Source organism: Leucopleurus acutus (assembly GCF_964270905.1).
Source record: "Leucopleurus acutus genome assembly, chromosome: 7".
Classification (NCBI taxonomy): Eukaryota; Metazoa; Chordata; class Mammalia; order Artiodactyla; family Delphinidae; genus Leucopleurus; species Leucopleurus acutus.
The window spans coordinates 103,449,551-103,473,240 of NC_139150.1; the positions used below are offsets into that span (position 1 = coordinate 103,449,551).

Consider the following 23,690-nt stretch of genomic DNA (forward strand, 5'->3'; position numbering starts at 1 on the left):
TTGGCTGTCTTTAAGGTGAGACCCGTCTTTCCCTGGGATGCAAAGCCAGGGACACACTAAAACATGGGAGTTCTCTGCACTGCTCAGGGGAGAATGTTGAACGCTAATATAAATTTTAAAAATTATGTATTCACAAAGAGTGAATACCTAAAGGGACGTGTAGACTATTTAGAAAGCAGACGGAGCTGGGAGTGGATTGATGGGTTTGAGTATTTGTGTACGTGCATGGACTTGCATCGTTTCTGCATCGGGTGGTTCTATATAAGATGCATGTTCTTGCCTGTGGGTCAGTAAAATGATGGAAAAAGAGGGGGATGCGGGATGGGGGATAAGAGTCTAGTAAGTAACTGCAGTAATAATCACACACCTTTTAAACTTGTTACTACATGTTTGCATCACTTCCATTTTACATCAGGAAGAGAAATTCCTCTCTCTTCCAAAAAGGTCTTAATTTCTACCTCTACTTACAATAAGTTACACGTTTATTTATTTAAATAATTGTAAAACATTTTAAAATTTTTCCCTTTTTTTGTTTTTTTTGTTTGTTTGTTTTTTAAAGAGATTAAACTATAAGCAAACACACATACAACAACATTTCATCATTCAATTCAGGTTTCATTTTAAGAAAGTCTTCCATGCTGGTACCCTGTTTTGTTCAATTTTTTTTTCTGCATAAACTAAATTGGTATCTGAAAGGCTTCATAGAAAATAGAAACTTTCAACTTTTTTTTCCTACAAAGAAAAACAAATAGTATCCAAAATATTAAGCATGAATCGTTTGCCAATTTTTTTTCTTAAATATTTTACAAACATAGGAAGGTGGTTCTCATAATGTTCATAACAAAGAATTGCATTTCTGCTCTTAGCACTGACTATGTCAATGACATCTTTTGTCCTTGTTCCCAAGAGGGTCAGTTTGTGTAGTTACCATCAGAGCTACACAAGAAACGTGAGACCAGGTAAGAGGCAGCTCCTTGCAAACCCAGATCTGTCCATCATGTTCACCTGGGGCACAACTTTCCCCAGAGAGCTCCTAGTGCTTTCTTCATTATTGGTCCATCAGAGTAAGCAGTTTTGTGCTATAAGAAAGCAGTTCTTCCTCTTCTTTACATTGGGGGCACGACAAGTCCGGTCATGGCTGCAAGGGAAGAGTGGCACAGGCATGAGACTTAGAGATTCTTTACATTAAGGTCTAGAAACCAGACAGAGGGGCGGGGCCTGGGATGGACAGTCTGGTACCGTCCAGGGAGATGGTGCCCTCAGCTGATATGGGAACCCATTTTCTCCAGGTCTGGTCTAGCAGACAGCCAATGAGAAGCACCACAGCCTTACTGAATCACTGAAACATAAACAAAGCTTGTTGAAGTTTTGCTTGGGAGGCCAGAAATTATGTTTTGCTTTACATTAACGGGTTGTACACATGACATAAGAGACATAAACATGTAAACTAAATTGTAATATATGTCTAATATATTTTTCACTCTTAGACTAAAATAATTTCTAGATCATATGGTTGGAAGAGGAAAATATATTCCAGGTGCCAAGCCTATTGAGTTACTTACTAGGCATCGTTTATAGCAAATCGGACTTTCTATCCATCCTAGGTTTCTATCCATCCTAGCTGAAATTGGATGAGTTTTTTTTTTTTTCCTAACTAGCTCATCTTCTTTTGGGGCTCACGGCTGTATGTGATGTCCATTCACTAAGGGATGCTGATCCACTGGAACAAAAGACTTAATTGAGTTCCTAATTTGGGAGTCACCCCAATCTCTACTCTTCACCCCCAATCCAAGCGCAGTGTCCAGCACCCCTCTGTCAAGAGGATACTGCAGATGCCTGTCTGGGTGGCATCAGGTCCAAGGTTTCCCCTCGATATGAGAAATAAAGCAGCATCAGCACAATGTGGAAAACTCACACAGCAAAACGCAACCCTCTGGCCTTGGCTTTCGGGTGATGAACCCATCAAATTTTCACATTCTTGGAAACTGGCAGAATAGTTCCCTTGTGTCCAGACTTCACACTGCATCTAGAATTTGATCCTTTGAGTTTTATTGTCTAAGCCTCATCTAAAGGGCTTATCAAACATCATAGAAGCATTTTGCTGAACGGTGTTCACTAACCTGATAAGCAAATGGACAAAATTCTTCCTGCTTCTTCCAACACGTCTCTCTCTCTCTCCCTCCCTCCTTCCCTCCTCTCTCCCCCACCCCTCCCTTCCCCTATCCCTCTCCTCTTCCCTTTTCTCTCCTTGCCAGCCAGTCTTCTCAGGCAAAATTGTCAGCCATCTATTTCCCTGACCATACAGCCTTTATTGAATGTTTGTGAGATCCAGATTAAGGTCTTACACAGTGGCGAGCAAACCCTTAATTATTTTTGCCTGTATTACTATATATTGAATCGATGTAACTTTTCAATAAAGGCAGTTCAATTCTGGACACTCCCCAATGATTTGGAGATATAGCAACCCTGGTAATTATCCCAGAGTGTAGGAGGTATTTTATTTTATTCTTTTTTTTTTTTTTTTTTTTTTCCTGGAGGGAGCTGGAAAACGAATCTGGCACAGTGTATACTATTATCTCGACGATCTATACTCATCAACTGTGAATGCCTGATAAATGAGGTAGAAGGTGGGGAAAATGAACACTGCATGTATAGCTCCCCAGCAGTAGGTTTCGGGCTCACGTTTTCAACTTTAACTTGTCTATTACACTTCAGACTCATCAGCCCCTTCCTTTTCCTGCGTCCTCAGAGAGTTATCTAAGGAGCTTATTAAAAGGGCAGAGCCTCTCCGAGAACAAGATCCACTGCACGACTGAAGAACAGATTTCATGGATTTTCCTTCTCCCTGGTCTCACACCAGGCACTGCGTGGGCTGCACTCTGCTCCGTGGTGACCCTGACTTTTTGCTTGTAGAAACCGTAGCCGACAGACAGAAAGCAGCAGTTATTTGGGAGAATCCTTAACTGCACTTTGTCCAATTTCTTTTTACCTTTGACATTTCATGGGAATGTAATAATCCCTCTTCGGTCCAGGTGGGAAGTTGGTACGGGCGAACGGTGAAGAGAAGACCTATACTACTTCTGTCCCCAGAGAGACAGCGGGCTGTCGGAGTGCAGGCTCTGGGGTCAAAATGTCTGAGTTCAAGTCATCAGTCACTGGCTGTGTGGCCCTGGGCAAGCTCCTTAACTAAAAATGGTGATACCAGTATGACCTTCGCCTTTGGGTCACACGAGAGGCTGGAACAAGATAATTCCTAGAAGGCACTTGGGTCAGCATCTTGCACGTGGGATCAAGGCACAGTCAGCGAGTCTCGGAGAGTGTTGGCTGCACAGTCCCTCTGCGGGTGACTAATACCACCTCAGCTTAGAGCAAGCGGAAAGAAACTCCCTCTCAGCCTCTGATCACCCTCCGCCTCAGGCCACATTTACACCCTCCCACTGTCCCTAAAGAGATGGAGCGTCCTGCCACTCAGCCCCTGTCACCCCAGGATCCCTTCCTTCAGTGATTGCAGGCAGCGTATTCAAGGTCAGCGTGGCTCTCTCCCTCTCTGCACCAACGGGACACCTGGTGATGCTGGACCTTGAACTGCTTAGTCACTGGTCCAAAATGAGGAAGAACCAGAGTGAAGGCTTCTGGAAGGCATCCCCTGTCAGCTCCATGTGTGAAATGTCCTTCACCTTTCCTACTTCTTCACACACGTTGCTTCTCAACCACCTTGGGATAGAGCGATCAGTTCTCCTGTTTAACAGGCTAGGAGACTGAGGTTCTCTGATGATAGTGACTGGTAGGGATGCCCTGGTACAGCCTGCAGTGTCTGTTGAAGTCAAGTTCCGTGTTCTTCCCACAGCTGGTAGCCTTTGAGGTTCCCCTCGGAATTCTCTCCTCTTTCTCCACACACTACTTTGTATTTTCATAGTTCTTTGTTTTTCAGACTCCAGCTCCTAATTTAAGTGTTGCTGTCTGCTTCCGCTCTACCGTTTCCTCCTCCATCCCGGCCCCCATCCTTCTCCTCAAGGTTAAAATCACCAGGGCAATTCGGAGGAGTTGTAGGACCTCAAAGAGGCTCAGGACTTCTCAGTGATTCTATAGAAATGAACTAGAGCCCAGGACCTGTGTCTGTGTGTAACCAACTCAGTTGTCACTCCTGCACACACAGTTAAGAATGTGCTGCTCAGACACTCTGTCACTGGTAGTGCCAGAAGCTCGCATGGCTGAGGACCCTAGAGGGGGTCTTCTGGCTATTTCAGCTGCTGCTGCTTCCACCAGGAAACCTTGCTGTGACCACATAGACCGTCCCAGCTCTTTGGGACAACTGCACCCTGACCAGGTGACACCACAGGGGCCCTTGGGCCTGCAGCCACTAGCAGGTGGGGATTCCAGGCCATGGCTGCCAGTGAAAGCTTTGTCCTGGCCTCCCTGAGGGCTGCAAGCTGGACAGGCCCCACAGATGGGTCTCCCTGGACAGCACAGACCCAGAAGGGTCTGAGTCAACCAGCTCTGCTCCCCTGACTCAGTCCCTGCGTGAGAGAGGGGCTGGGGGAGGGGCGGCAAGTGGCAGTCAAGTTGCACTTTTCTTCCTCCAGGTGAAGCTGAAAATATTTGCAGGAGTTGCCTGGAATGAAGGAAGGGCTGTACCCCTCCTGTTCTCCTCCTGCACCTGCGCTTGCCCTTTGCCCTTAGTCTCTGTTGGGCCTCTCACTCTGCCTTTCCCCAACGAAACCTGTGTGGCCCCCGCCAGGTTTTTAAAAAATTTTTCTTGGAGTTTAGCTGATTTACAGTGCTGTGTTAGTGTCTGCTGTACAGCAGAGTGAATCAGTTATACATACACATGTATCCACTCTTTTCGAGGTTCTTTTCCCATATAGGCCATTACAGAGTATTGAGTAGAGTTCCCTGGGCTCTACAGTAGGTCCTTATTAGTTATCTGTTTTATATATAGGAGTGTGTATATGTCAATCCCAATCCCCCAATCTGTCCCTCCTCCCCTTACCCGCTGGTAACCATAAGTTTGTTTTCTACATCTGTGACTCTATTTCTGTTTTGTAGATAGGTACGAGTTCCTTTGTACCCGTTCTTTAGATTCCACATATAAGTGATACCATAAAATATTTGTCTTTCTCCTTCTGACTGACTTCACTCAGTATGACAATCTCTAGGTCCATCCATGTTGCTGCAACCCTGCCAGGTTTAAGGGACGTGACTGAAACCATAGTACTTGGAAAGGGGAGTCATACTGCTGAAGGGGAGATAGGGGAGGGGAATATGCAGCAAAAATTCAGCCGTTGTTTCCTATCCCAGTCTGGAGGTGAAGCCATTGTGGGAAAAGTTCTGAGCGTGTCCCCTAATGACAGGCTAGAAACCACTGGCCTTTGTTGGGAGGTGCGGCAGGTGGAGACGCTCAGCTACAGGCTGAGCCTGTTTCTCTCTGGATCTGACATCTGGATAAAAAGCAAATACATATATATATTTTTTTTTTCATTCAAATATACAGATGTTTCCAACTATTCCCATGCTGGGCGGCATGTAGACCCAGCTGCTTTGTCTAGTTAGAAGCAAAAGAATTTTTAGGGGCTCTTCTGAGGGCTGGGCTTTCAACTCTTATTTCACAGTTTGTCTGTCAAGTCACTTGACTTCAAGGAGGTACCATCGCTCTAATGGTAGGATGTGTCAGGAAGCTGACGTACCTCCCAGAGCCGTGCTTGGCCACAACGGGCGAGTGCACCCTCACGGGTGTCCCCAGGGGCTCGGGAACCCCTGCGCAATCATAAAGCCACTAGGCAGATGCCATTCCAGGGACAGCACAGCCCATTCGAGGCTCTGCTGACCTCAGAGGCTTTGATCCACGAGGGGTTAACCAAACCAAACCTCTGCCCTCTTTGGTTCTATCCAACACTGCTTGTCGTGAATGTTTTCATGTCAAGACGCAGGGAGCTGCCTAAAAATAATGTGGGTCGTTAAGCTCCCTGGCGTTCAGCAGTTTCCAATTTGCTCTTTTGCCATCAGCTGCCTCCCATTCACAATGAGATGATTAGATTCTCATGTACTCATCACATTCGTGCTATGTCATGTCATATTATATTTTAGGACATTGCTCAAAAATGGGTTTGACGGGGGATATTAATGTTGGTTCTTAGATCCAGTATGTCTTTTTTTTCTTTCTTCCCTACCCCACCCCTGGTCAGGCACCTGCTATCAATTTGACCAGCATGTAACCAGAATTCTCAGAACTTGCTCGTGGCTCCTGACGGATCTTGTCCATTCGTGCCATGGGACTGGGAATGCACTGCAGATGGCAAGCTGATTCGGTAAGCGGTAGTCACCATGTAGCATCTGCTGTGGTTGGCCAGGCACCTTCTGGGAAATAGTGGCATGGCCTTGTGAAAAGCAGAGGTCTGGGGAGTCCGATGCTCCTAGAGGGTGTACGTGACCCCACCACAGTTAATTTGTGTCCTTGCAGAGTTGTCCGACTTCTCTGTTATTCCCCCATCTTGCTCTTGGATAGAGAACTAGCCCAGCTGTACGAGTCATTCGGGTCTCATGATGAAAACACCAAAGCATCTCCTTGTAGGTAAATGACTAGAGATACAGAAGGATGCTGAGCTGTTTGCTCTTACTTTGCGGACCCTGTGGCACACGTATCATGCCGATACCCACGGTGCTACTCTGCTTACCTCTGAATCCATTTCCATTGCCACTGGAGCAAGCAGGTGAAGGGGAGCCTTGGGGCCTGATGACGGGGGCGAAGGCACTCTTCTGTTTGACAGCAGGAAAAACTGAAGAGGAAAATGGGAGGATGGAGGACGTGCTGGAAGATCCAACAGTGGGACTTGATGACATGACTGGAAAGCAAATGCACAATCCTTTTTTAGAAAGAGAAAGATCTAGGAGTTAAGTTCTCTCTTCAGTACATACAACCTCTACACATTGCTTGAGAAATTACGAATTTATTCCAGGCATTGTTCCTGATTCCAGGGATTCAAAAAGAAGTTGAATGTGACAAGGTCCCTGCCCTGTCCCCGTGGGAGGAATAAACAAATAAAAAAAACTAATAGGGTCATTGTCTTGTTGGAGGAGTGTCCACGACCCTGAGATACAGCGGGCAGAGTGCTTTTCTGCCTGGAAGAGTCAGGAAAGTGTCAGCAGGAGATGAAATTCTGATAGGTCTTAATCCACAAGTAGAAGCTCGACAAGAGAAGGCTAAGACCAACAACTGAAAAATTATCCAGTCTACTAAAAATCAGAAACCTCTTTTTTTACCCTAAAAAGTAGTCCTGTCTGGGAGCCATGTGCTTCCCTGGCAATTCTCAGGGCACCGGAGGTTCGATCTGTCGGGTTGGCATCTTCTCTGAGTGCACCATCTCTGTGGGCCACTTCCTCATTAAATGTAAAAGTTTATTAACATTTAAGAGATTACCTCCTTCTTCCTCTACTTTCAGAGCTCCTGGGAAATAAAGCTGCAAGTCAGCCTCCTCTGATGTGATGTGTAGAAAAAAATACCAATATTAACATTAAAGTGACTTAAAGGAAGCCAAAAACTAAGTGTTGTGGATTTCCAGGAAAAACAAAGGCAATTTACACAACGAAGGGCCCCATGTCTTAATGTCAGACACTCCACCAAGTCACATCATACAAGAAGATAATCTCCTCCTAGGTTCAACTTGCTCGAGAAAGGGGTAAACTGGAGTTCACAAGGGTAGAATTGTTCGAGATAGCATTTTATAGTATGAGGTCAAGTTTCAGGGGCTCATTTTAGCACAATGTCCAGAATTCTGAACTGTCCAAGTCACATGACTTGGTAAAAGGATTACTGGAATGTCATGGCAAAGGCCGCGACAAAGGCTAAGAGTGCTGACCTCTACTTCATAGCATCAGTGGTCCAGATACTCCACAAAGTAAATCTGAAAGTGAGAACATGAGTGCGAGTTATGGTTCAAAGACCAAGTACGAGGTGAATTGAAGGTCCAGTGTTCTGATATCCTGTGGAAGACTCCATCCCCATTTCCCCCCTCTCCATATAAAGGTAGACTTTGGGCTGTGTTCACAAATTGCCTATATAAAGCAATCATACAGCGTACCTCCAATATGATGTCTTTTACAGCCGTACGACAAACCAAAGACTTCAAAAAAAAAAGAGCTTTATCTAAAAACTTCTTATCCTGAAGTGGTCCTGATTTAAAGGGCAGTGCAGAAGGAAGCATCCAAATACATCTCGGTCTTTCCACAAGTAATATGAATCAAAAGAAAAAAATGGTGGTATCGATATATATAGAATGAATAAACAAGGTCCTACTGTGTAGCACAGGGAACTACATTCAATATCCTGTGATAAACCATAATGGAAAAGAATATGAAAAAGAATGTATATATATATGTATAACGGAGTCACTTTGCTATACAGCAGTAATTAACACAACATTATAATTCAACTATATGTCAATAAAAAAGAGAAAAAATTGGAAAGGAGGAAAAAATCCTTAAAGAATCTCATGTAATACTTGAAGATGCACATGAAGAAGACATCTGGCTAATTCATTATTGCTATGGGAGAGGATACAGGTTTAAGCACTGAGAATGGATCTTATTCATAGTTCCAAGTCAGTCTCCTCTTCTAGCCGTGGTTTTAGCGTCAGTGAAATGTGTGTGTGTGAGCAGGGTGGGTGAGTCCTCTCCTCTTTCTGTAAGGCACGGAATCAGAGGCCAAAGGAACGCTGAGAATCAGGAGCCCCTGGTTCTGCCCACCATGAAATCTCTGCCATACTATGTGATCCATGCGAGCACCAGAATGGCACCTTGGTTTCTGAGTCTGCAATAGCAGAATCTCCCCTCATACACCATGATAGAGGAGGGTTTTTATAATGTGAATTAGACACACACACACACACACACACACACTCAATTCCATGTATATTCAGCATATGACTCACTTCTGCAAATACTTCTTTTTTAGTAACAGATCTAAAAGCATGCTCATTAGCATGGCCACCACCTCTCAGTGGGAACGGAGTCACTTCAGGCTTCACCAGGTGGTGTAAAAGAATTGTTACAGAGCTGAATCAGCACAGAGCTGTAACATGCCCATTTAAAATATTTTTAACAGAATTTTTGTAAAATGTCAAATTACATCCAAATTTAAAATTTAATGCGGCTATAATAAAAAGCCTAAAGGAAATTTTAATCTGTGTGTGTCAACAAACATAACTTCTATATTTATCTATTTAAAACAACAACCACAATGTTAGAGCCAGAAAGTTTTGTTAAAAAAAATTTTTTTAAGGAGGCGTTTGTCTTAACAGATATTAAAACTTATGATAAGCCTACACAAATGAAATCAGTGTTATACTAGCATAGAAACAGGCAGACAAATCCTTGGCGAAAATAGAGTCCAGAAACAGACCTGAGTATACGTGAGAATTAGAACTCAATAAAGGTGACATTTCAAATTAGTGGGGAAATAAACACATGGGAACAATACGCTAGCCATTTGGAGACAAAATTTAGAGTGCTTCCTCGTGTTAAACACGAAAGTAAATCTAAGTGGATTAAACAGTTATTTGTAAAAGCAAAATTATAAAGGAGCTAGTAGAAAAATTAGGAAGTTATGTAATTTACCTAATCCTTTCAACCCAAACCTAAACAGAACATCGTAAGACATGACAAAAATATTTCTATAACACATACAGAAAAGGCAAATGACAAATTAGGAAAAATATCTGTCATAATTATTTAGATATATTCAGATTCTCAGTAGCTAATAAGTTTTTATAAATTAATCAGAGAACATCCCACTAGAAAAATGGGCAAGGGAAGTGAAAAGGAATGTCACAGAAGGAAAAATGAAAATGACCAAAAGGCCTTTATAGACCTATAAATGGTCAAACCGATTAGTAATCATATGTAAATTAAAACAGTAATGAGATGTTATTTTCCACTTGCCAAATTGATAAAGATTAAGAAAAACTTAAGAGGGCGGGGAAACAGATACTATTCCTTTTCTAAGGGGAGTACTAGCCTCTCTGGAGGGACCTCAATAATATGTATCAAAGTATTTGAAAATGTGCATATTTTTAACCCAGTAATTTAATTTCTAGAAATTAATCCCAAGGAGATAATCATAAATGTGCAAAAAAAAAATCCAAGGGCGTTTTTATAGTCTTGAAAAACTGGGAAATAAGTGAAGTGACCAGCAATAGGGTAAACTATATTAGGTCCATAAAATGGACCACTATGCAAACATTAAAACTAATATTGGAGAAGAATATTTAATGGCATGGAAAGATACACCTCCTCAGATGAGTAAAGCAGATTACATAATAACACAGAAAATGAGCCCACTTTCATTTTTTAAAAAATACACAAAGCAAAAGTCTAGAAGGATGTGATACACATCCAAATTTTTAATGACAATGTCTGGCTGACAGAATTGTGAAGATTCTTACATTTCTTTCTCTCACTTGTCTGTATTTTCAAAATTTCCTACAATGAACATGTATTACTTTTGATGTAGCAGAAAGCAGCAAAAGCTGTTAAAAGAAACAAACGGAAAATCTCTGCTTCTTTGGGAAAAAAGAATATAATCCTGAGCAATAGGCATAATAGCTTTCCTGGACGTTAATGTGCCTCTTTGATCTAAGGCTTAACTGCCTGTAAACAAGGTTGTCTGTTAACCGTTCTTTCACAGATTCCTGGGAGAAGCTCGTTGACTGTAGTTAACTTTGCAATGCAAACGCCACTCCTCATGTCTGTTCTCCACTCTTAGGACACAGGCCTGCACTGATGGATTGTTTTGGAGCCTAGCTTCGTATCTGTGACTGAGAATTTTGCCATCTTTCTTCTGCTCTCTTTTTCATTGATCTTATGGCTGAAACCCATCAGCTGTGCATCAGAGCAGACGCTGTAATTTTCAGGATGTATCTATCCATAACTGCAAGGCTATACTTTAAAAGTTAACCGTGGTTATCTCTGCATAGAAACAGTGTCATTTTTCTTTTCTTTTTTACATAGGCGTGCTTTTCAATGCGCCTACAGTGAGAATGTTACAATTGTCATAGGATTTTTTTTTTTCCTTTCTGAAGAAAAAGACAATAGAAATACACCAAAATATTAACAAGGTGTTTTTTTACGATGGGAGTGTACTTTCTTTTAAAAACTATTTCCACATGTTCTAAATGTTCTACCATAATCATTTCACACTCTACAACAGAAAATGTCTTGATATTTATTTTTGAAAACGTGAAAATGTTGAGGCCTGGGACAGACTCTAAGACTATATAACTGAAGTAGGAATCCCTGAGGCCGGGGATGAAGGATTCTGTCTGCATGGATCCTGTTCCAAACTTTGCATGTGCTTGGTGGCTATTCTACTTTGGAAGAAGTGGTCCCTTGGGTGTTGCAGGCTTGTTGAGTAGAACATCTTTGGGGACACCAGAGTGTACTGTTTTAGGAAAGTTGATCACACATACTTGAAATTGAAAATTTCTCTGGACACCTCTCTCTGTGGATAGAGGCCAAAGTAAAGGCAAGCACTTCTAGCCCAGAAATCTCTGTGAACATGGGGAGTTAAGGAAAAACCACTTTTCTTCTTCTAAGGATTGATTGGCTTGCACCGTCCCAGCTGGAACTCACCAGGCACACATCCTCCTTTGCATCGAGCCATTGCATTTGTTGGCGCTAAGGGGTCTGTCAGCGTTTCATTATAACCTCCTATTGTCAGGGGTTTAGAATTCAGCCATAAAAACTTGCACTGAGCTGGAACTTGGCACATACTGCTACCGCCAGGAAGTGAAGTTTGTATGTGGAATTGAAAAAACATCTGTTTGGCCATTTTTGAAGTGGTGTGAGAGCAAAAACAGTAAAGATGCAGGTTTTTGATACTCTGCGTTGGCCGTCATGCAAGTCAACTTGACTGAGAGGTTTGACTTTATTTCTTTTTAACGTCTCTGGCAAGTGATTGCTCCGTGGCATGGCCCAGCCACATCAGACTAGTTTAAAAAATAAAATGAAAAATCAGAGAAGGGTGTTTTCAGACACAAGCAACTGAACTGACGAAATGGTATCCCGCTGAGCTTTCCAATTTTTTTTAGTTAAAACAATTTTTTTGTATTTCCCAGAGAATTTGAGACTTAGCTGGGTAGAAATACAGGTCACGTGCTATTGTAATGAACTCCATAGGGTATTCAGTATTTTTGCAGTAGGGGATTTTATTGTAATGAATGCACTGTTTGGAATTCCAGTCCCCGTCTGCAATTCCTTCAGACCGTTCCTCAGAAAAGGAAGGTGCAAGGGGTCTCACAGACCCAGTAGGAAACAAGAGGACATTCTCTGCTGTGTTTCCCACTCCCTCTGGGCAGGGCACCTTCCTCTTTCTATTTTGTGCATGCTCTCTTGTTTTAATGGGTGACTTGAAGACAGGGTGTTACTGTTTTTCTTATGGCAGTGGGATTGACTGCTCAAGAAAGGGTAGTGGAAGGAAGTTGTCACTTGCTGGAGTGGGAAGGGTCCCTTTCTACCGAATGAATTATCTAGTAAGAAACATCAAGCCATCCACACCTGATGGGCAATTTCATTCATCCATTCACTCTCTCTCTGTCTCTCTCTTTCTCTCTGTCTCTCCACCCAACACCCCACCCACTCCTTCCTGTCTTTTTTTTCTCTCTCCCTCACCCATCACCACACTAAACACTATATTGTTATATTAACCATCTTTGATCTACAAAAATGAGAATTTCACATGGTTCAACCATGTATGTATGATTGAACATATGAAATTACACATTGTGGAATTAAGAAGAGGTGGTTTCATACGGCTCAGCCTAATAATGTGTTATAAAGACATGAAATATTTTTAATATTACTGAATAATTTAAAAACATGATATCCTGAATCTGATGACATATGATCTAGCCACATTTTTACTGTTTATTGGCAATGAACCCTTGAGTAAGTCATTTAATAACCCTTCATATCTTAGAAGGGAAAATGATGATGATACTAGTATAATAAATTATATTAATAAATATATAAACATGTAAATTATATACATAATAAATTATTATGATTATTATATCCATATTATATGGTTGTGAGGATCTGACTGGACTCTATGTGTGAACATGCTTTTTAAGCTGTAAGGTAGAATGTGACTGTAAATTACTCTTACTGTTGTGACCGTTATCATGTGACATTATTTACACAATGGCTCTTTTGTCCTTGTATCACTCGCAGGGGCTATTGAAGACGTGGTCCCTTCTGCACATAGGGTACCCTCTCCACAAGGATGCATGGGAGAAATCTCTCCAAGGTCTCAGCCACAGAAAAATCAGGTTTCTCTCGAGCGGCTGCTACTACTACTACAACTACTGCTACTAATAATAATGTGTGGACATAAAATTTTATAACAAATAGTGTTTGTCTCTTTGCTTTACCATCTTGGAAGCCTCCGAACCAAATTAATGACTCCCTTGGATAGACCAGACGGCATCCATTCTAACCCTTGGATTCATCTCATTTTCTGATACGTATTTTTTTCTTTTATGTTTCTTTTAGTCTCTATTTTATACTTTCATGCTGCCCATCTGACTATTAATATTCCCCCAGAACATTTTTGGAACAAGAGAAGGTTAAAAACAAGTAAGTAAGTAAGTAAGTAAGTAAGTAAGTAAATAAAGCAAGCAACAGTTTGTTTTCCTCGGTCCCTCTGATCTCATTGATCTAATTGGCCATCTGACAGGACACCACGAAGAACTCATGTCTTTGCAGCAACGAGATTTTAGTTGCCCTGGGAGAACCAACCTCTGCTGCTTGGCTACTATATCTTCACCACACTTAGTATGAGTGTTGAGTGTAATGAATTGAACAGATAACCCGGAAGTAACTCCTGGATGTGTGTCCCCAGGGAACCACAGGCCCAAAGGCTGAGAGCGGTGGCCTCCAGACCCTTGGCACCACTTCCCGAGCTGCGGTAGAAATGGCCTTGACTCCCCCTTGTTCCTGGCACGAGGGAACCGCTCTGGGCAGCAGAGCCTTGCAACAAGGTACAGCATTTCAAGGACACTCCGCTCACTCACTCAGACTCTCCACGGTGGCTTCTCCCCCAGACTGAAATAGTCCCTAAGTAGCCTCATCTTCTCTAAGGCTCCTGGCCTCACCGTGCAAGGTCCCAGCTTAGCCCCCAAAGCCACCTGAACGAGTTTTCGTAACTTCCTAGAACGTCTAGCTTGCTGCCAGCCCACAGATTAGGACTAAGAGCCTCTGTCCCCATATATTACACTGTCACCGGCAGTCAAGTTCCGTCTCTCTGGAGGTACATAAGGGAGGGGAGAGCCATGTAACAAAGTGAAAAGGGAGATGGTGTGTTACACAGAATAACCTGGAGTCATCAGCTCTGTGTCCAGATTCTTGTCCTTCTCCATTCTAGCTGTCTGATCCTGCACAAGTCAGTTAACGGCTGGACACCTAAACTTCCTTGCCTATACTGACCTCAGAGAATTCTTGTGAAGAGTAAATGAAACACTACATCTGAAAGTGCCTAATGAAGAGTGTACAGAATGTTAACTGAGTTGAAATCTTAATTCCTTGCTCTCGTCTACACAAGCCACATCTATTGTTTCCCTGTAAAAAAGGGAATCGTTTCACTCCTTTTCTCTCCCTTGAAAAGCTTTGAGTAACCAGATGAGCCCAAGTCCACTAAAGGAAAAGTACAAAAGGCAGGAAGGACCACTCCTCCGTGAGTCAGTAAGATGCTGGAATGCTACTCTCCCTCAAAAGGCTGAAGAGTAAATCCCAGGGATAGAGAGACAGGGAGAGCTGGAGGGAAGGACAGGGCACTTACTTCCATAAGGGGAGCCTGTGGGGGAGCCGTTTAGAAATCCTGGAGATCCTGGGACACCCAGGTTGGCCATAGGGACGTTGCTGTAGCCGTTCATACTGTTACTGGAGGTGCTGTAGTTAGACTGCTGAGGGGTAGAGCTGGAAGAGTAGCCCCGCGGAGAGATGCTGCTTGTGTTGCGGATGTATCCTGGACAACAGAGAGAAAGCGCAGATAAATGAACCTGTACACACACACACACACACACACACACACACACACACACACACACACACACACACACACACACACACACACACACACACACACACACACACACACACACACACACACACACACACACACACACACACACACACACACACACACACACACACACACCCCACAGACCAAATATGGCAGCATAGGTCCACATGGCCCCCAGTCTATAGAATTCCAAGTTGACTGTGGAAAACTCTGCTGTTTGTCTTCAAACTTTTTATACCTTCCTGTCTCTTCCCCATCTCGCACAAAACCATATCCCTGTAATTCCCCCCTTCCTCCTCTTTCCCATTGGCAGTCAACATCTCCAACTCACACCAAGGAGTGAATGACTAACGGCAGTGACATCTCCCAAATCCTACTTCATGTAACGCTAGAGCCCTCTGAGATACTGATGGGTATCACTGAGAAAAGCGTTCTGTGGTCAAATAAAGCTTGGCAGATGGTGCGTACCGTAGCGTATTGAAGATTCGTATATGAAGGGCCTGGAGAATGAATAAACCGGTTTAACTTTGCTAACCTAGTGTTTCCCAAATTTAACATAACATAGCATCTTTTCTGGGTGTGATGGGGAAAAGGCATCCTGATAACATTTCAAGAGGCACTAGCACTCTGAAGATCACAGCTATAGAAGTCTGAAGTTGTTACCATGCCCTGCTGGGTGGGGTGGGGAACATTTTCATTTAAAATGCATTGATAAGTTCATCTAAATGGGCTGTTCTTTTGAAATAATGCCCTTTGCAGCAACATGGATAACACCAGAGCTTATCATACTAAGTGAAGTAAGTTGGAAAGAGAAAGACAAATACCATATGATATCACTTATATGTGGAATCTAAAATATGACACAAATGAACCAATCTGGGAAACTGAAAGAGACTCACAGACACAGAGAACAGACTTGTGGTTACCAAGGTGGAGGGGAAGTAGGGGAAGGGATGGTTGGGAGTTTGGGGGCTAATAGACTCAAACTGTTACATTTAGAATGGATAAACAACAAGGTCCTACTGTATAGCACATGGAACTATATCCAACCCCCTGGGATAAACCATAATGGAAAAGAATATAAAAAAGAATGTACCTGTGTGTATAACTGAGTCATTTTTCTGTACAGCAGAAATTAATGCAACATTGTAAATCAACTACACTTCAATTTAAAAAAATAAGTTAAAAAAAAAAATAAATGGGCTGTTCTTTGACCAAAGACTCGGAAGCATCCGCAAACGAATGCACGGAGATCCAGTCCCGAGTGGGATGAGTCCTCCCCACACTTCTGAAACCCCAGCACAGAGACCTCACCTAATCTATCCTGAAATAACCACATAGGATAACTGTCTCTAAAGCTATTTAAGAAATGACCCAAATTTAGGGGAAAAAAAAAAAAAGGTAATAATATGTCCCACCCATCTTTCTGTAAGAAGAACTCAACCTGAGCATGAGACTGAGGAATTCCCTTGCAATGGATGATAGAATTAGAACTAAAACTATCCCAAGGTGAGGTGCATCAGCAGAAACATTTACTCCTTTTAAAACATGATTTATGATAAATTTAGCACCTTAATAAAATCAACCTCAATGACAAAAACCTTTACTCAATACGCTTTACGTGTAGAAGCACTGTTAACTGTGTTGCTGTATTTATATATTTGTATACATTTGCATATATATATATATATATGAGACAATACACAAATAGAAGTTAGCAAACTAAGCCATTCACCCTTGGCACTAGGAATTTGGGTGTAATTAACAAGAATAGCAATAACTCAGCTCCTTTCCATTATTCAGTTTGATGACCACAATAGCAGAAGTGTAGATTTTATTCAAACAATACCCGTAAATCTAGTTTTAGTAAGCCTAAACTCTTCTAAATTCACAATACTTAAATGTTTCCAGTTAAAGGATTCTGCCAGGTACCTAAAGAGCTCAAAGTCTAACAGTACACCTAATGTTGAGATAATCCAATGACCGCATTGCTTATCTGGGACACACTCTTTTTTGTTTGTTTGTTTTTGCAGTACGCAGGCCTCTCACTGCTGTGGCCTCTCCCATTGCGGAGCACAGGCTCCAGACGCGCAGGCTCAGCGGCCATGGCTCACGGGCCCAGCCGCTCCGCGGCATGTGGGATCTTCCCGGACCGGGGCACGAACCCGCGTCCCCTGCATCGGCAGGCGGACTCTCAACCACTGCGCCACCAAGGAAGCCCTGGGACACACTCTTATAAGAATCAAGCTTTAACTCCTTCCACTCCAGCAGAACCAGCCTTTTAAATGTATAAGATGTTTGCCTTTTGACTCTGAGAAAGGTAGTACCTTGATTATTTCCCTGTGTTGACTCTGAGATGCTGACCCCAAGCTGGCTGCCATAAGAATTGATGCCCATCATGCCACTGTGAGCTGGAGAGCTGGAGAGAGCTGGGATCTGGCTGGGATTCCTGGGGACACTGTACAGGGCTTCAGCAATATCTGCGGCACGCTTCAAAATGATGTCCTACAAAGTGGCAGGTTGAGGTGAATGTTTTTATCGAGCAATAAGAGTTGAACTCAAGAGAGTGCAAAATGGGAGCACCTAACCTGGTTATTGTGTGGTGTCCCATAGAGCGCCTCCACCAGATCTGCAGCTCTTTTCAACAGCATTTCCTAGAAAAAGAAAAGAAAGGGTGGGATATAAGCAAAGGTAAAACCCGAAATGGCCAACACAAAGGAAAATTACGTATAAAAATCGAAAGTCCAGGCATCCCCCTAAAGTGTAAGTAACTAGCCAAGAGGTCCTATATTTGGTTTGACAGGTAGAATATGATCACACGTATGAATCCCCCTATAAATGCATATCTATGTGAAATACTTCTCGATAAAAGGGCTCCACAAATAGCTTGGCTACCAAAACAAAACACAACCAAATTAAGGGTAAAGTTGGCTAAAATTAATAACGTCATGGGAGTTCCATTAAAAACTACTTACAGACCATTCCATTAAAAAAATCTGGTATTCTAATTAACCAAACAGTCTCAAAATGATTGATTGACCTGAGTTTAGCTGCTTGCCAAGGAGTTGTCCAGAGTACTGAAATTATCCTGGCAATGCCTTCTGCAAAATTTTACTCTAATAAAGATGAATTCTTTCAGTAATATTTCCCCCTGTTCACTTTAACCAGAGAGAATTAGTAATCAGTAATCCCTTTCCTCTCATTTTGTCTTTTCCACCTTCTGTTTTTAACAGCCTTTTAAATTGCTATTAACCTACTTTCTAGATATCATCTAATTTAATGGTGGGGCTGGGGATTTTTCCAAGAGGAAAACAAAGGTGCTATGCAGAAGCAACTGCGGTACTTGAATTTCACTCACACTACAGAAAAGAGAACATGGCATTTTATAATGTATGTGCTTAAAATGTAAATAAAATGTTAAAATTTCGTAATTTCTCATTAATTAATACCTAATAAATAGACTTTTTTTTTTGGCTGTACGCGGGCCTCTCACTGTTGTGGCCTCTCCCGCTGCGGAGCACAGGCTCCGGACGCACAGGCTCAGCGGCCACTGCTCACGGGCCCAGCCGCTCCGCGGCATGTGGGATCTTCCCGGACCGGGGTACGAACCCGTGTCCCCTGCGTCGGCAGGCGGACTCTCAACCACTGCGCCACCAGGGAAGCCCTGACATATTTTTAAATAAAGAAAGCTAAAATAATGGGCCAGATTCACTGTATAATTTTTGTGAGCATGTTCATTTGAAACAGATACATTTCATAGAAATTATATATGGATGTGTTTTTCACTTCCTTAAATATCTAGGCCTTCAGTGAATACTTGATTGTGGATTACTATGTCACTGTAATTACGGGTAAACAAAATTACGTTTAAATACAAAGGAATGGGAAATTATACTTTTAAGCAATTATATAATTATTTATTTTCATAAAGTTGGCAAAGTTTTATAAGCTGAATAATTGTAGTGTGTTTGTTTCAGAGGCCCAACTTTTCAGATTTCATATTTCCTCAGAGATTGACCATAACATATTTCACAGTTAGTAGATATTTTATGCGCATCTTGTATCTCCAGCTTAGCCAAATTTCAATGCCTAATTTAATTTTAAAGAGATTTAAGTCGCTAGATTTATCTAAGTTTGCTGAAATTCTCCAAGAAGGTTTTCACGTGTCATTTTCCAAAGCATTTTACCTTAGCTAATCTCTCAGGATCTCCAGGATGCCTTGGGATGACTTTCTGCAGTCTCTGAAAGCCATAGTCTATGGTGGGTTCATTTAATGCTGAAAAACAAAAGTCTTCTTTTTGAGTATATAAACTGGCCATAAAGCAAAGCTTCTAATTAAGTCTGCCATGGGTAATAGAAAGGTCTCCAAATTTCCAGATTATTATAATTATTTTATCATTTCTGCCTTAAGTACACACACTCATCATTCTCTGCTCACTCACAAATAATTAGAAACATTACACAATCAACCATATCCCATCCCAGTTTCTTCGGAAGATGATAAAGTACCTTCACATGCTTTTCCCTTCTTCCCTCTTTGCCTCCTTCCCCAGTATACCTTCATCATCTAGTCATTCTTCTCCTAAACATCACTTTTTCTTAATCATGCTCTTAAATATTTACGTTCATACATATATAAACCTTCTGTGAGTTTATTCTCATAAAACCCTCTTCTTATGCATAATAAACTTTCAGAATTTTCAATTATGTTTTGTTACACATACATTCACTTCATGTCAGGCTTCACCAGATGCTGCCAAGTTCCATAGGAGCAGAATTCACACTTACTCTGTTTTGCCACCGTGTTCTCATTGTTGGAGACAGAGCCTGGCACATAATAGGCACTTCGTGTCAGCAATTGTAAAATGAGTGAGGGAGGGAATGAATGAAGGAAGGACCTATTTTGGCATTTCTACTGTGCTAAAGAGTTTTGGGGGTTGATTCCTTTATCCTTCTTTCCTCTCCCCCTTTACTTTTTAAAATTTTGTTGCTTATATTTTATGGTTTTAAAATTAATACACGATCAAAGTAAAGAAAAAAGATATAAAGGGTAAAATAATAATCACCTGCACTCCCATTAGGCAGCAGTAAACACAGGAGGGTGTATTTCCTTTTTAATCTTACTTTTTTTTTTTTCGGTACGCGGGCCTCTTACTGTTGTGGCCTCTCCCGTTGCGGAGCACAGGCTCCGGACGCGCAGGCTCAGCGGCCATGGCTCACGGGCCCAGCCGCTCTGCGGCATGTGGGATCTTCCCGGACTGGGGCACGAACCCGTGTCCCCTGCATCGGCAGGTGGACTTTCAACCACTACGCCACCAGGGAAGTCCAATCTTACTTTTTGCGTATATGTTTTATAAATATTTGTTTCTTTTATTTGAACTCTCAAAGCAACACCTTTTATTTAAAGAAATTATTAAAATTTTTAAATATAGAAGCAAAAATAAAATCATCCATAATCTCACCATTTTAGAGATGATCTGGGTTGACATTTTTGCTTATATCCTCCAAGATTTAAACACACACACATACTTAAAATTATTCAGAGCATACTATTCACACCATTCCATAACCTACTTTTTATCCATTTAAAAATATATCAAATTTTCCCCCAGGTTATTAAATATTCTTTTATAACATTATTTAAAATTCCTGCATATTTTTCCATGACATGGTCTATAATTTATTTAAATGGCTTCCTAATGTTTGGCATTTAACGTGGTCCTAATTTCTCACTATTATAAAAATCAGAGCAAAAATTATCCTTTGTGCATAACTTTAATTCTTTCAATTGGAAAATTCTAAGAATTAGAATTACCAGAGAAAAAATTATGATTTATATTTAAGGCCTTTCACACATACTGTCAAACCACTCCTCAGAAGAACATATAAATTTATACTCCCTCCAGCAAGGCATGTGGTCATTTTAACTTACATTTCTTTATTCATCAGTGAGGCTGACGTTTTTTTCTTATACTTGCTGATCATTTTAATTTTTTCTTTTATGAACTGCTTATAATACTTTCTGCACTCTTTTCTATTGAGAATTAGGCCTTTTTTTTTTACTTGTAAAAACACTTTACGTATTAATACTTTTAACACTCTGTCACCATGTTACAACATTATGTCCAAATCTGTCCTTAGGTATTACAGGTAGAAAGACCATCCCAACTCCAAGATCTGGCAAGTACACATTCACACATTCACACACACACACACACACACACACACGGGGGGGGGGGGTGTTGCTTATACATACATATACATATACGAATTCTTTAGGTCCACCAGTAAAATGTGTACTGTTCATCGTACAGGTAATAAGATTTTTGGTTTTCATTTTTTGCTATGTATTTCACTTTTTGTTGATTTTATGGTGAATATGATTACTCCCTCATCATATTTTCTAAGAGTTTTACTAGCACCTAGAAACACTTTGGTTGTTATGTGTCTGCACAGGCAGTGTGTGTGAGGGGAGTGTGTGGTGGTATATACTACAGTCATTAAGAGAATCAGCTTTAGAGTCAAGTAGATCTTGGGTTTAAATTCCAGCTCCGCCATTAACTTCTGTGAACTTCTGTTTAAAATCCATCTCATGGGTTTGCTGTCAAAATTAAACGAAACAATGTGTAGCATGCCCCCAGCACAGTTCTTTGCAGGTAAAAGATCTTAACCAATAGTAGTTGTCTCTTATTTTGTAACCAAACCCCTGACAGATGTACTTATTTTTTCTGTTCATTCTTAGGTTTGTACATTCAGAGCATCTATATGTGGTGATCATTTTGTCTCCTTTTGATAAGTATATTAATTCTGTTTAGTTCTCTGAATCCCATTCTTGTATTGGCTAAAACTTCCCAAAAAGTGTCTGAAAAGAGGATGACTTTTTTTCCTTTAAAGTGGGAATGACACTAACACTTCAGCACCAAATGTGATGTTGGCTATTTGAGATAGATATTAGTTATCATGTTTTTGTTGTTGTTGTTTTTTCCGGTACGCGGGCCTCTCCCTGTTGGGGCCTCTCCCGTTGCGGAGCACAGGCTCCGGACGCGCAGGCTCAGCACCCATGGCTCACGGGCCCAGCTGCTCCGCGGCATGTGGGATCTTCCCGGACTGGGGCACGAACCCGTGTCCCCTGCATCGGCAGGCGGACTCCCAACCACTGCGCCACCAGGGAAGCCCTCACGGGTTTTCCTGAATGCACACTGCCCTGTTTCACCCCTGCCGCTCCACTCAGGCAATCGCAACCTACTTTGAGGACTGCTCAGCTTCCTCTGTCCGTCTGATGCTTCTTGTGGCCAAGGCAGTCTTCTGCTTGCCTATACATTCTTCCTCAGCAACCTCATTAGTGCCCCCAGGATTCCCATGTCAGGCCACATGCTATGACAAATCTTTACTTCCAGTTCAGATAGCTTGCCCAAGATTCAACCTTATTTATCCAAGTATTGGCTGGAAATGTCCACCTGGATGACCCATAGATTCCTCCCATTCAAGATACCCCAACTACTACCCCAGTAGTATTCCTGCTACTCACACTGAATGGCCATGAGCCATCAAGAAATCATGCATTTCATTAAGATTTTAAATGTTTTAGCATAGAATCTAATAGAGTATTTGTTTAAAATTTCTACTCTTCTATTTATGACTCTCCACACAGTCCCTCACCCCGCACCAACTTTGTTACAACATTCTGAATAGTCCTGTTTCTAATTTTGTCTTCCTTTAGTTCCAAAGAGAATATCCTAAAATTTCTAGGTGATTGAGTATTAAACTCTTAATTATTTATTCTAATTAATTGCACTGGATTCAAAAAGGTGGCCGGCAGAATATCTGCCTTTTGAAATGTATTAAGTTTTTTGTGAATTCATATTAGTCTTGTCTGTGTTCCACGGGAAATGCTTTCAATGTATTATTTAATGTATCTTTTTGATCATATTATTTAACATCTTTTATACATAATTGCTGCTATAAATTTATCCTTCCACATGTTCCTTGTATGTCTAATAGGTTTTTAATGTATATGTTTTTCTCTAGTGATTAGGAAGATGCACATCCTATTTTAATTTAAAATAGTCCCTCTGGCTTTCTATAAAAGTATTTTGTTTTTCCTAATTGTTTGAGTCTATGGAGCCCCTCCACATATAAAAAACACTGTTGCTTACCCTTAATTTCCCCACCTCATTCTCTGTACTTCTACATTTTTGTTGATGTTTCATCCTCTTCAGCTAATATTCCTATTATTAGATTTTCTATGATCTGTCCCTTTAAGACATTAACGTTCATGTTTATGTTAAGCTTTGTCATCATATTAACAATAATTCAGATACTATATGTTTAATCGCTTTTTCTTCTGACCAGTGGTCCTGTGGTACCATAACTTTTCCTTTCTTGCCTTCCTCACTGATCAGTTCTCCAGCAGTCAGCTTACCTCAGTAGGAATAAGAACTGAATTCTGTCGGGGCCCTTGAAATAAGAGACTGTCTTCCTGTTTTCCTCACATATTAATGACAACTTCTCTGGACATGGAATTGTTGAGTGTACTCTTTCCATTCAAGATCTAGTTTCTGCTGTGTCGCTTGTTCTCACTGGGGGAGGGATCTGGGAGGTTTTGTCAGGGTTTCCCCCA

At 41.5% G+C, this 23,690-nt stretch overlaps 1 protein-coding gene across 1 annotated transcript in view; it reads right to left on the reverse strand.

Annotated features, from left to right (window-relative positions):
* Positions 1-1,053: 1,053 nt before the first annotated feature.
* Positions 1,054-23,690, reverse strand: part of EBF2 (EBF transcription factor 2) — a gene marked incomplete at its 5' end in the record, with an annotated part of 189,551 nt that continues 166,914 nt past the window's right edge. The window contains 6 exons of the mRNA XM_082842363.1: positions 1,054-1,138; positions 6,672-6,839; positions 14,828-15,013; positions 17,398-17,575; positions 17,659-17,724; positions 19,258-19,346. Coding sequence (XP_082698489.1) covers positions 1,107-1,138; positions 6,672-6,839; positions 14,828-15,013; positions 17,398-17,575; positions 17,659-17,724; positions 19,258-19,346 — 719 coding nt within the window. The 3' untranslated portion in view covers positions 1,054-1,106. The remainder of the gene's footprint in view (positions 1,139-6,671; positions 6,840-14,827; positions 15,014-17,397; positions 17,576-17,658; positions 17,725-19,257; positions 19,347-23,690) is intronic.